The sequence below is a fragment of the Micromesistius poutassou genome, assembly GCF_964030765.1.
Source record: "Micromesistius poutassou genome assembly, chromosome: 15".
Lineage (NCBI taxonomy): Eukaryota > Metazoa > Chordata > Actinopteri > Gadiformes > Gadidae > Micromesistius > Micromesistius poutassou.
In genome coordinates, this window is record NC_140285.1 from 18442164 (window position 1) to 18456252 (window position 14089).

Sequence of the window (14089 nt, forward strand, 5' to 3'; positions counted from 1 at the left end):
AAAAAAACATCATAGCGATCCTGGACAGCAAACACCAAAGAAACGCCACCATATATCAGGAACTGTGTGGGGAAATGCTTCAATTGGGGTTCGATAAACCATGGACGGCCTGCAGAAACAAGTGGAAAAGCCTCAAACAAAAGTACATGACTGAAAAACGGATGCTGAGCCGAAGTGGCTCGGGGTCGAAAACAAAATTTAAATATTTCAAAGAGATGGACGACATCCTTGGGCAGCCCCTCTAATGGCCAGGACCAACTGCGCCGTAAGATCGAGCACCACTTGAGCGAGTGTAATTAATGACTGAAGTCCTCTCTCCATTGTAAAACATCAAAACACCACATCAAAACACCGGCAGGAAGACGACGGAATGTTTACAGGCTGGTTGCCATGCCATGCATGAAAACTCGCGCGAATTTGTAGTTTTCACCAAAGTCCGTTCTTTTGATGGAAACACACATGATTCAAATTTCTTTTAATGCGCATTGCCCAGTAATGCGAATCACTTTGGATGGAAACATGGCTAGTGATATGTTTGTTGTACTCTGTGTTTTAACTTTGATGGTGGTGGGATTGGCAACATCATGCACTCATGGCTGTGATGAAAGGAATGGTAGGACTGTGTTGGGTAACACTAGAAGACAGTGTAACAAAAAAAATACTTTCTTCTCTGCTGTCATGTACTAATATGCATGGGGAATCTTGGACACACTAACTGGTGTTTTTTGTTGTTATTAACTCATTTTCTTGTATACTTTTGACAAGTTGATGTTGGCATGTCTGTTTTTTTGTTTTTTTTTCTTTCAAAGTTAAGTTGTCAGATTCTTAAAATTATTAGTGTTTTAAGAGTAAAAGATGAGATTTGGTGATTAACAATACTTCTTGTTATAAAACAGATTCTAATTACATTTTCTTATTCTTTCCTAACAGAAAGTGATGTGAGACCATGACAACTCAAGCTATTCTCAGAGTTATCCTTGGACCAGACAGCAGTCAGAGAGTCATGTTTTCTGCTGGTCTGCCTTCAACTGTGGCTGAACTAGAGAATAACATAAAGACTCAGTGTAAAATAATAGAACCCTTCCGACTGCAGTTCATGGACACGCGCTCTCACAGCTCCGCTTCACTTTCGAAGTGATTCAAAAGGTGATAATGGAGTTGAATGCGACTCAGCTTTCGAGGAAAGCCCAAAACTTAAAGACAAAACTGCTCCAGTAAGGAGAGCCCACTGTTGTTGTGCACGTGAGGCGGTTAGCTCCAGTTAGGAGGACATCAAAAGCTCACACTTGCTCTCCTGCATTTTGGAGGTTTTCCAGGTGAACTATCAGCAGCCCAAAACAAATCATGGCATCCATTGTTAAGTCCACCAACAAAAAAAAAAGTGTCAGTCAGTTGATACTGCTCCTTCACCAAGTGTTTATTCCTTAACTGCCACATGGATGGGGCCTGTTTTTCCCCTCTTCATCTCCTCAATAAGCTAATAATAATAATAATATAATAATAACTCTGGCAGCATTCTTCAGTTATGTTTGTATTTTTCTATACAGGTGAAGAGATCAGCGACATGTTTCATTTTCAATTCAGTTGGAAATTTTTTTTTTTTTTCTTTTTTCTTCGTGTACAGGCCCTACCTGTGAAACCAAAGATGTGTTTAGGTTAGATGGTTTTAGGCTAGTGTGTAATTTATGGAACTTTAACCTTGTGTAGATTATTTCAAGTTCAACTGCTGTTCTAATTCCTACAACAGTATTGCATTAGATATTGACACAGTTCCATAATCTTATGTGCAGGGTGAATTCATGGCCTGACTGAAGGCAGTGTAACAGTTTTGAAATATTTACCTTTTGCTTGTATAAGTGACACTTAAACTTAAACCTTGAATCTTAGTTGATGACCAGATTCTGTTTTTTTCCACATGGCATCTTTCAGATTATTGGAGACAAAACACGGGTATTTATGTTATTGCACTTTTTGTATTTGGAGGTCAGTGTTGGAATTTTTTTATACTCGCTGTATTGCTGTTTAGCTCTTGAATAAAGGTTTTGACAGGCAACTGTTCATTTTTATTTTCAATTGCGGTAAAAATTGGTAATGTTAATTTTTAGGAAAGTTAATAGAAAGGTATTAATTAGACATTAAAATAATTTATTGCTGGAATGGCAATGGTACACAGCAAATTCAAAAGTGTTAAATTTCCAGTGTTGGTGTTAAATGTTAAAAATACAGTGTTAATTCAACACTTGCTTAGTTGATTCAACTATGTGAGAGTTAATTCCTCAAAAGAGTTGGTGTTAATCCAGGGAGTTAAATCCAAACAACACTGTTAAGTGTTCATTTTAAAATCAACACTTAAACAGTGTTACTCCCAGAATTCCAACGGACCTGTGACGTGTTTGTCTAAAGAGCGGGACGACTCGGAGTCAGACTCGAGGCTCGAGCGGGGTCGGCAGAGGACGACTTTCTTTTCACCTCCAGACTCCACGGAGTATCTTTCTGTAAGTAAATGAAAGGCGTCATGCCCATTTAATAATACTTTTTTAAGCAGTAGTATTTTAATGTTATATGTGTCGAACGTCCTGTCTAACGTTATAGCTCTAACAAGGTAGGCTAAGTCCCATGTTAAGGTTAGCATGGCAGCTGTTTTATATTTTTTCAAAGGTGCATTAATGTTCCTTTTGCACATCAGTGTTGATGAATGTACACAATTTGCTTAGCGTAAGTATAGGCTACACGTTCGGATAACACGGTATATAACTACACATTTCTTGTGAGAGGAAAAAGCTAAGTTAGCTAAAATGACGTAGCATTAGCACGCGCACGAGGCTAACTGATTTCTGTCGGGAAAAATCTGTCGTTCCGTGCGCGTACGGTAATTAATTAGCTATGGTCTCGTCTCGATGAAAATGCCAGGCGATAGAGTAACTTAGAGAGCCGGGGCTGGGCCTGGGGGTTGAGCTCCTGCCTGCCCAAAGACTGCTGCTAATGCTAAAAGTCAGACTAGCTTTGTGAGTCGGGCAAGTTAAGTTCATCACAGCAGGCAGGCTGAGCTGCCCCTGTTGTCCAGGTGGAGACTAGTGGCATAACTCGTGAGTAATGCTTAAAAAAATCAAAACAGATACTCGGTCGAATTCAAGGCAAGGTAAAATCTTCATGTCTCTCCACATCCATGGTGAACATACTGAAAATGATGACGTAGTGCGTGTGTCTTTTCTTCTTTTTTCTGTAGTACATCATGTTGGTGAAGGTGAGATTTGGAGAAACGCAGAAGTATGTCAAAGTGGCTGAGACTGAAGATGGCCATGATGACTTCAACACATTTCTTCAGAAAGGTTGGCATCATTTTTAATAGAGCAGAGAAATTGACTAATTGTTATAATATCTACTGAAATGATGTGATGTGTAAATGTCTCATATTATGGAGTTGTGTTTATGATAGCTAATGGTAATGCCCTGTGTGCCCTTGACCTAAAATGTTAGGAAAAACAAGTATAGCAAATTTCTGTTTATTATAATTTTTCCTATCAGTCATTCAAAAGCTAGATCTTCCACTTGAGAGTGAGCTGCACTTGACAGATGAAACAGGGACAGAAATCGATGCAGATGTGTTTGAGGAGCTTTTGCAAGCAGGGAACCTTACTGTTAGGGTGGCAACTGACAAGTCAACAGGTGAGACTCAGACTTGTGAGGCCAGGAGTGGATCGTCAATATTAAAGAGTTTTGTGGAGAACTAATTATTTTTTCCTTTTGTGTTTACATTTTTAAAACTGTTTACAGTTGTGCTTCATGATGATCTTTCATACACTTCGTTGGAGTCACCGATATCAGACAACTCCTCTCTGTCAGTGTCAGAAGTCTTCCTGGCAGTATCCTCTGATTCATCAGATGCAACAGTGATTGTTCAGACAAATGGAGGGAAGAGAACCCATGCTGAACGGGAATCGGCAAAAGAGGTTTTAGTTATCAAATATCACACACAAATATATTGTGCAGTTGAACTGTGTTAAACTGTTTTGTTGTTGGATGTAATGATTATTAGAGCTGCAACTAACGATTATTTTCATCTTCGATTAATCTGTCCATATTTAAACAATTCATAGATTAGTGACATTTTTTTTCTTAAAACACTACTCAAACTGATTATTCGATTATCAAAATAGTTGATGATTAATTTAATAATTGATAATTGTTAGATTAATTGTTGCAGCTCTAATGATGGTGATTGCTAATTTGCTTTATCTTTTAGATGGTGAGAGATGCTCTAAAGGCTAAACCGGGTGGACAGATTATTTTGGATGAATATGATAAAATGAAGACATTGATGGATAGCACAAGGAGACAGTTGGTGAACCTTCTTGTGGCTGACATGGTTGAAATTCATGGGTAAGACTTCACTGTTCATTTTTATACTTCACTCAATGCAATTTTTTTTTAACAGAACACTTATTTTAGGACATTGCGTAATGCATATTAGTAAAGCAACTTATTATTTATTTTCTCCTATGAAAGAGATAAATACTAAATGGCTAAAACATGATACAAAAACTAAGTGTTTGAGAGAGACTAAAACTCAGTGAAGCTACAACAGTAAAACTTGTAAGCACTGAAGGAATTGTAGTAATGTCATGTTGATCTTTCAGGAGGAGCCCGCCTGTGTCTGTGCGAAGTAAATATGCTTTGGGCATCATCTCTCTATTTCCCAGCCTCAGAGATCCATACTCAGACAATGGATATGTAAGTTTATAAATTAATAGCTTGTATAGCAATTTATGGAGTAGTAATATGGTCTGAACTTACTCTACAATTTAATCTTTTTAATATTACAGGAACACTTCTATGACCCACAGAGTGGATCCGGGAACACTGCAGCTCAGTCCCGGAGATCTTCCACCTGCACACCCTACCAGGATAGTCCAAAGAGAAAGAGGGAGGTTCTCAGCACAGATAAGCAGCTGCTTGGTGAGCAGTGTCATGAAGCAATATCCTTTTTGAAACATTCAACTGATGAATCGGCAATCAAAGAGAAGATGAGGGCTACTTTTCAGTACCGCCAAACACTGGTTCAAGATCAGCAGTCTCTCTCTTCGACAGTTTTGGATGTCTTCCCACGATTCCTCGACATCACTGGCTTGGTAAGAAAGACAACTTCTTTATATTTAGTGAATTGTCACTCAATGTATAAACTTTTAAGTTGCATAAGTATAAAAATGTGTGTTCTTTTGTAGATTGACCAAGATTTCACCATGATGTTTGGAGAGGAAGTGTCGGGCAGATTTTTGGCAAAATGGCCTACTTTTTTCAAACCTAGGATCCTGACAGACTGCAAAAAACTGACTTCTAATGAACACATTGAAGACCTCTTGTCTGCGCAGCACGACTCAGGTGGGTCTGGTTAGTTTCTTCTCTTTAAAATTATATGATGTGAATGTGTCAGACATTTTCTCCTGTTTTTCCCCTAGGCTGGGACAGTGACTTATCAAGCATTCTACTGTTGGTTCACTTGCTGCCGCCCACGTCCAAAGGCCACAAAAAGAGTCCAAAAATCAGCGCATGTCAAGCTGAAGACCATGTTGTTCGATATTTGCAGGTATGCAAATAGTAATGTACTTATGTAGGGCTGTTCGACTAATCTTGTGATTGTTTTTAGGTTAACAATTATTAATTTACAAAAACACTGTGGTACGCCATCTCCATTTTGGAAAGGCTGCAGATAACACGATTAACGAATCAACCTTTCCTTTAACAGATAACAATAACTTTGACCAATTAATTAATAAAAAATAAAAAAACTCCTATTGTCATCAACTCGTGGAGACATGTGGACATAATTATGCAAACTTTCACTTGTGCCTTCAGTCATATTTCAGTTTATTTCATGATTTTCTCATAATTCTTGTTTACATTTTGTTAAAGAATGGAGCCAGTGTCCAAACCTTCCTTTCTGGTGTGGCCCCGGGTCAGCCCTTCCTCCTGTGTGTGGGTCAAAAGAAGAACAGCATCCAAAGATACTACATCATCATTGACCACAAGGCCATCCCTTGCAAGGCACAGACATCCTTGGCAGCTTTCGACAAGCTCTTCAAAGCACACTTCATCTTCAGTGTCAACTACCACGAATCCCTCTTCAACTTCTATACATTCATCCAAACCACAGTTTTTAACATTGATGTGGGAAGTGCCAAGGAAAGTCCCAGAGTCAAGAACTCAGAGCGAGATTTTTGCACAACGCTTGAGGTGATACATATCCCTGGATGCAAATATGTTTCTTTGTTATGTCTGTAAGGCACACCACAAAAGTTCTGCATTGCTTTGTCAGCATTTAAGACTCAAGCACGGTCTATATCCTGGAAAGACATTACGTTTAAAATGTGGACAGCCGGGATGTTGTTTATCGTTTTGCACCTATTCAGGTTTCAAGAAGCATCTTGTTCATTTACATAGAGATGTTGCTTTGACTAATACTGATGACAATGTTTTAAGTTCTGTATTTAATGTAAATGCATACTGTGAAGTGTCAACCACTAATTGGGTGAAGAACTATGGAACAGAATATCAGATTGGTATGTTTGTTTGCACTGGAACAAATATGGAAGATCCTGTTTTCAGAAAGATCACAAACATTCTTGTACATAATGAGCAAGCATTTATTTTGACATGCAGAGTGGACACTCTTTATTTTGATGATCATTTCAATGCATACTGTATCAGTGAGAGCGCAGATTCATTTTCTGTTTTTCCAGTTAAGGAGTTGATTTATTACAGACCCTATGACAAACAGTTTTCTAATGAGATGTGTGAAAAATATTATATTGTGCCACATTGTCATATCGTGTGACCTGTGTTGGTCATTGTTGGTTATTGCAAAGCCAGTGCTGTTTTTTTTGTGGTGAGCTTGTTTGAAATAAATACAGATTCAAACTGCAACTTGTGTGGTTTTCTTTGTAAATTATATTATTATTATGAGTAGTAGTAGTAGATGTAGATTTAACACTATCCATAGTGTTAATATAGATTTAACACTATCAATAGTGTTAATATAGATTTAACACTATCAATAGTGTTAATATAATCTGAATCTTATTCAGTGTTAAAACAACACAATGATAGTGTTAATTTTTGACACTACACACTAGTGTTAGGAAAATTCAACACTGGTGAGTGTTACATTTCAACTACTGAGAGTGTTGTTTCAACTCTGTCATGTTTAACACATCAAAAAGTGTTATTTTAACTCGATCTAGTGTGGACCAATATAGACACTTTTAAAGTGTTGAATTTAACTCCCTAGGAGTTGAATTAACACTTCTGAATTTGCTGTGTAACTAAAGATTTGCATTTCAAATCAGTTCTATAGTTACATCAAATAGTTTATAGTTAGAATTGTTATTTGAATTAATTTTGACAATAGAGACCTTGAACATAATGTTTGTATTTTCTTTGAAGATGGTTGCCTGTAAACTTTTTCAAAAGAAAAGGTCTAATTTTAATTCTAAGTCGATAAAAACACTGAAAAACTGACATTACTTGTTCACTGTTTTGTATTACTGTAGAACAGTAATGTCAGCTCAATTCTTTACCTACTGTCACTGCAGTTAAATTAGACATTTTATTTTGAAAGGTTACCAGTGGTTACAGGCAACCATCTTCAGAGAACAATACAAAAATGTGTAATAATATAATACTAACATGTAATATGAAAATAACGTGTAGTATTTAAGTGACCAAATAGTATTGGACTAAAAGTTATTGAATAGTGTTGAAATAAAATGCTAAAATTGCAAAGAATTAAAATGTTCAAATTACTTTACTATAACACATTTCAATCACATTGTATCAACACAAAATACACAGGTTTATTGAACATGAATAACTTGTGTTAATTGAACTCAATTGTTTAAATTGCTGCCAAAGTAAAACATCTGTGTGCAACCAATGTCCACTATTGAATTAAGTTAATCCAACATGTTCCTTTTTTCAGTGTACAGTGTAAGTTAACATCTACACAGTAAATTCCCTAGTGTTAAAAAGGCATTGTCAAAATATATGAACTCTTCCAGAGTTATTACAACAACATTGAGAGTAACGTCAACACACCTAGAGTAAGATATCACCCAGTGTTAGTGAAAAATGTCAGAGTTAAAATGTACAGTGTTACGGCACATGGACTCTTTCAGAGTTATTTCAACAACAGCAAGAGTAGTGACAGATAACTGGTTGAAGTCAGGTGTTCCTGACAATTAACTATGCAGCCTCCTCTGGAAAGCTCTGCCCCCATTGCGTTTTAACTCAGGAGAGGACCAGTTGCTCACATCTGCATTTTCCAATGGTCATCATCAATGATAAGTCTAGGTAAGTTACTCTTACTTTGTTATTCAACCAGTCGAAGCATAGGAACATTTTACAATAATGTGTTTATAGCTGTTTAACATAGACTTGAGCTGTTTGTATGTTCTTAAATTCTGAATTACAAAGGGGAAAGGCCAACGCCAGCTTGCCTCGTGGGGCTAATTGTCGTAAGGAGGCAGGCACGTTTAGTATTCAAAGATGATACTGTAGTATGAATGTTTTATATATAACATTTATCATATAATATCGCAACCAAAAGCTGTGTGCGCCTCCGGATGATACTATGAATCTTAAAGACTGCGTCGATTGAACTGCGACACGGAGTCCGGGAGCTCCGACGCAGGATCTCCCTCGGCGGCGGAGCAGGGGGCAGCTCCGAGTCCGCATACGGCAACAATAGGGTGACCAGACGTCCCCGGTTTCCGGGGACAGTCCCCGTTTTCAGTGACCTGTCCCCGGCTACTGCTGTCCCCGGAAATGTCCCCGGTTTTCACTGTGACTGAAAGATCCGAATTTGAATAAAGGAAAAAATGAAAAAACGAAAATGTTGACCAAAAGACATATAGTTGCGCACCGTAGCCTACTGCTCGCACAGCCACAGGCTAAAGCCAGCCAGAACAAGCCCCGATCAGAGTAGAATGCCCCTCTAGAATGCACATAGCTGCACGGTAGAACTATCATCTTCCCTTTGTGAGAGGCTACAGCCTACCTACGCGGTACTTGCATGGCATTCGTGCATCTATTCAGCCAGCTATGGTGTAAACACAGCAGGAATATCATATGTAGGCCTATGTTATGTTATTTAACGTTGAATTTATATGTGTATTATCTACGATGTGTGTGTATGATCACAGATATGTTTGTCTGACAGACACAGCTGTTTGATTCACTTGCATGTTGTGTCCCAACTGTAGCAACACACACACACACACACACACACACACACACACACACACACACACACACACACACAGAAGTGTGTGTGTGTGTGTGTGTGTGATTAAGTTGACCATTGTATTAAAACTTTGTTTCTGAATTGAGTGCAACCATTTGTTTTTCACTAAAAACTCTTTGCTGGGTCACTCCCACTTTTACATGGAATTAGTCTAAATATAAATCAGGCATGACACATGTCCCAACCTCATAACTGTGCTGCCCATGTATAATACATTGGGTTAGGTAAATAAGGTGTAAGGTATGTTGGCCTTCATTTGTAATGTATATATATTTTTAATAATTCACATATTTCAAGTTAGGGACCATTCACAATAACTAATATTAATATTGTACAACAATATATGGCAGGTTAGCTGCTTGCTACTTCCCACCCACATTTAGGGAAAACTGATTCAACCCCCTTAAAACCATATATTTTCTAAAACCATATAACCTGAAGTTGTCATTCAACTTGAAGTGTGGCATTTTCCATTTTAAAGTCTTCCCCAAATCTTATGAAAATCATATGGTGTAAGGAGGAGGCCTTAGTTTGGGTGAAGTGTTTTTTTACAGCTGATTTTAAGGATGTTCTTGATCTCAGAATTTACTACTTTAAAAAAACATAATTATTAATCAATTCCTTTGCCATTTTGGATAAATAGAGTGAGAGAAACTGCTTTGTGAATGGTAAGGCCAGTGTCCCCGTTTTAGTTTTTCTATGACAAAAACACTACATGTTGGAGGTTTTTACACCGCTGCACCCAAAATGTCCCCGGATTGTGTCTCAGAAATCTGGTCACCTTAGGCAACAAGCCCTTTCTCCTCTATGTCGCGGTCCATGTTCTTTAGGGAGTAAAACCCAAAGTTCCTTTCCCACAATTCCTTCTCACCCATGGGCGAGATAACCCAAACTACAAGTCTTGACTTGTTGTGGAAGTACCAGAGACGTCGGAGAACCCGACGCAGTCTTTAAGATTCATAATATCATCCGGTGGCGCACACAGCTTTTGGTCGCAATATTATATAGATATCTCCATATATATTATATTATTTAGATATAGAGCTCCGGGAGTCCGAAGACAACAATCGCTTTCTCCTCCATGCTGCAATTTACTCTTGACTGCAGGGAGTTGGTTAGTACAGCTGATTGGCTGTTCAAGTAAAACGAGAGCGTGTCATGTAGATGATTTCTTTCACGCATACGCTAGTCTACATACAGTCATTGTTTTAAATTAAAGATGATTGTTTATGGTTTCAGTAGAATTAAATATATGAAAATCACATTAACACAATTAAAAGTGTGCAGGGATATTTGTCCGGGGGAAAAAAGTATTTATATTTATATTTTTTAAGGGCTTTCAGCCGTTTCTGCTAATCTCAAATTGCATCCAGATATTTTTTCACCTCCATGGATGTTCCACAACGGTGTGCACATGTTAGAATCCATTTGATAAGTTTAAATGAATTTCTGTGCATTTATTGGGAGGAATATATCTGCTTGGTTGGAAGGGGCAACTTAAAAGTTGATCAATAACATATCCCCATCTTCTATATAGTACTTTCAAATTTCTGTTCTACTGCTGTAGATTAAATTGTTTCATCTTTTTTTACAGGTGCAATCATGTTGATAAAAACTAAAATAAATACAGAACAAAAATATGTCCGGATCACAGAGCCAAACTTCGCAGAATTCTTGAATGCTGGTAAGTATTACTCATACTAAATGGTAAAAACAAAAGGAAAGTGGACATTGTCGTTTCATGCTATCAATATTCTTATGGTTGAAAGTATTGGTATTGCTCTCTGGCAAGCTAGCTCTTGTGCATTTTCTAGGGTCACAGCAACCAAGGGTCAGCCCAGTTGAGTTTGTATTGAGTTTAAAATTGTATGTAAATAATGACATTAGGTGTCCTACACCGTGACCACTGAGGGGTTTTAGGGTTTAAAGCCTTTGTTTGTGTATTTTTCCCCAAGCTTTCATGAAATTCTCGATCCCACCACCCACTGAAGGCGTCAAAGTGTACGATGAGACGGGAACAGAGGTGGACGCAGATGTCTTTCAAGATGTTGCATAGCAGCCAAACACTGGTGTATTCACAATCAGATTTGGAAACGTTAAGTTTCTATCATAACTGTTTTCTTTCTGACTTCTTTGAGCTAGACTCGGTTAAAAATTGTAGGTTGTGGAAAACTGAGAAATGGGAGGTGTTTGTTTCTCTCTCACACCCTCTCCTATATGTGTAGCCTTCGAGGAAGCAACAGGAATTTCACTGCCTGATGCAGCACTGGAACTTTCCCACTACAACGCTGAAGATTCAGTCATCCTCGAACTTGTGTCTTGCAACTCTGATGACACAATCATCCTTGAGGAGGATTCAAGTCCATCTGCAAAACGGCAGAAACAAGACAGAGATGCCGAACGCGTATGTAGATGTGTAGAACGTTTGATGTGGCAGCTTCCTTTTTGGATTGCTCACTTTTCATTGTATTTCCTGTGTTGTTTCAGTTAGTTGAATCAGTCCTGGCTAAGAAACCAGGTGGAGACCGCATTGTGAAGGAATATAACCGGACAAAAGGTCTAACTGACTCATCAAGGCGACAGATGGTGAACATTCTTGCTGCTGACATGACTGAAACCCATGGGTAAGAAAAACTTTACTGGACTCTTGTCAGTAAAATCAGATTTTGCTGTTCAATCAAACTCTGCTTTCATCAGTTAGATTTACCTTTATTTAGAGACTTGGTTTGTTAACTTTACACCTTTGATGTTAGTAGACTAGTTTATTATTGTTATTGTACCCATGGCAGGATGGCACCGCCACGGCATGTCAGGGAGATGTATGCCAAAGGCATAGTTTCCATTTTCCCATACCTGAGGCATCCACATTCCAAGAATGGATATGTACGTTTTTTATGCATTCAAACAAATATACAGAAACTACCATACAATAGGTTATTCGATATTGTCTGTGGTGGGTGTACAAAAGTACAGTTTTCTACTTAGTAATTATTGTTTGTTTTAATTTTAAAGGAACATTTCTATGATGGTGAAAGTGGCACTGGTTACTTAGCATGGAGGCTCAAAACCATCCAGAGGAGCAACGCCACAGCAGGGACCAGTGCTTCTCCTCGTCCGACTGGTGGAGATAAGAGATACACCAATACACCACCAAAGTCCTGAGGTGACCATAACCGAAGAGCAATGCAAGGAGGCCATCTCATTCATGAAGTATTCGTCTGATGAGGCCACTATCAAACAGAAGATGAAGACCACATTTCATTATCGTCGTCGGATCCTCCTCGATGAAGAGAAATCATCAGACATCTTCACTGAATTTCCACGCTTCCGTGATGTCAAAGGCCTGGTAATTGAGTGTTTAAGCATACAACACTACACATAATCTACAAATCACTATGTTTCTTTAATCTTGCTATGTCATTTATCTATTGCAGGTTGAGCAAGACTTCATCTTGCAGTTTGGGGAAGATGTTTCTGCCAAGTTTTTGGAAAGGTTGGTTCGAACTCTATAGTATTATTATTATAAATAGATCATTATAGATCATTATATAGATGAAAGAAATCCAGTTTGTGGAATTTAACATTGGTTTAAATAAGTATTTGTCCATATAGGTGGCCTACTACTTTCAAACAAAAGATAATCCAGCAGAGCAAGGCTCTCCCTACAACGGGTGACCTTGAGGAACTTATTTATTGTGCAGAAGCTACAGCCAATGAAAGAGAAGTGGATGAGGCCTCTCTTGGCTCTGGTAGGTTGTTGTACTTCATCTAATGCTAGGACTTTTTCCTGTGGACTGTATGATTCCCCGGCTTATTCTTTGTTCAGCTGTAGCTTTAAAATGTTTTCTTTCTTTTGTATCTGTGTATAGGATGGGACAGTGATCTTTCCTCAATCATCCTCCTCCACCTGATTCCTCCTTCAGCCCAAGGCCGAAAAAGACCTGGCAAGGTGTCAGCAACCCAGGCTGAAAAGAATCTGGTTGTGTTCATGAAGGTTTGTGTTGTTGGTTAGAGGAATGTCAAGAGTTGTTTTTTATTCTTTTTTTTTAATTGTCATTTTTTAAGTAATGACAATTAATGACGATTTCAAGGCTTGGGAAAAGAGAAATATTGCACATCTGGTATAATTATACTTAAAATGTCTAATTTAAGAGCTTCTGTCGACTAGTCATCAGAGCTGTTCAGCACTTGTGTTTTTCCAACATCTGTTATGTTAAATTGATGGATTGATACACAACCTAGAAATCATCTCTTATGCCACTTTAACTTTCAAAATATGAGATATATTTAAATCTTATTTTTGTACCTGTATTAATAATTACCGTCTTGAACCAGATTAAAGCATTTTAATCTGTGATCTTCTATGTATCTTTTATCAGAGTGGAACGAGCGTCCAGGAACATGTTGATGCCATCACCAGCGCCACCCAGCCCTATCTCCTTGCCATCGGGATGAACAGGGCCACCATCCATGAGTTCTTCATCGTTATCGACAAGCAGGCCATACCATGCAGGTCAACCAGTTCTCTTGGCGCTTTCGACGAACTCTTTAAGGCACACTTTGTGTTTGGTATCATGTACAATAACATGCTTCAAAACATGTACACCTTTGTACAGACCACTGTGTACAACATAGACATTGGCAAAGTCCGGGAGAGCCCACGTGTTGCAGAGATTCGCGTGTGACTGCTACAGTAGAGAGAAGAAGAGAAAAATAATTAGAATGGGGATAATTAATAATTAATTAATAATTTGTTTTGTTTGCCGGACCCATTTTGTTAGTATCATCATG

At 38.2% G+C, this 14089-nt stretch overlaps 1 protein-coding gene across 1 annotated transcript; it reads left to right on the forward strand.

The window, feature by feature from the left end:
• Positions 1 to 5024: 5024 nt before the first annotated feature.
• Positions 5025 to 13983, forward strand: LOC311360185 (uncharacterized protein; the record flags this gene model as incomplete). Its single annotated transcript, XM_084480274.1, is given in 13 exon segments — positions 5025 to 5129; positions 5223 to 5379; positions 5457 to 5584; positions 5911 to 6184; positions 11524 to 11702; positions 11786 to 11922; positions 12088 to 12181; positions 12311 to 12450; positions 12452 to 12644; positions 12733 to 12791; positions 12911 to 13047; positions 13168 to 13292; positions 13678 to 13983. Coding segments are annotated over 13 exon segments (2034 nt in total).
• Between the last annotated feature and the right edge of the window lie 106 nt (positions 13984 to 14089).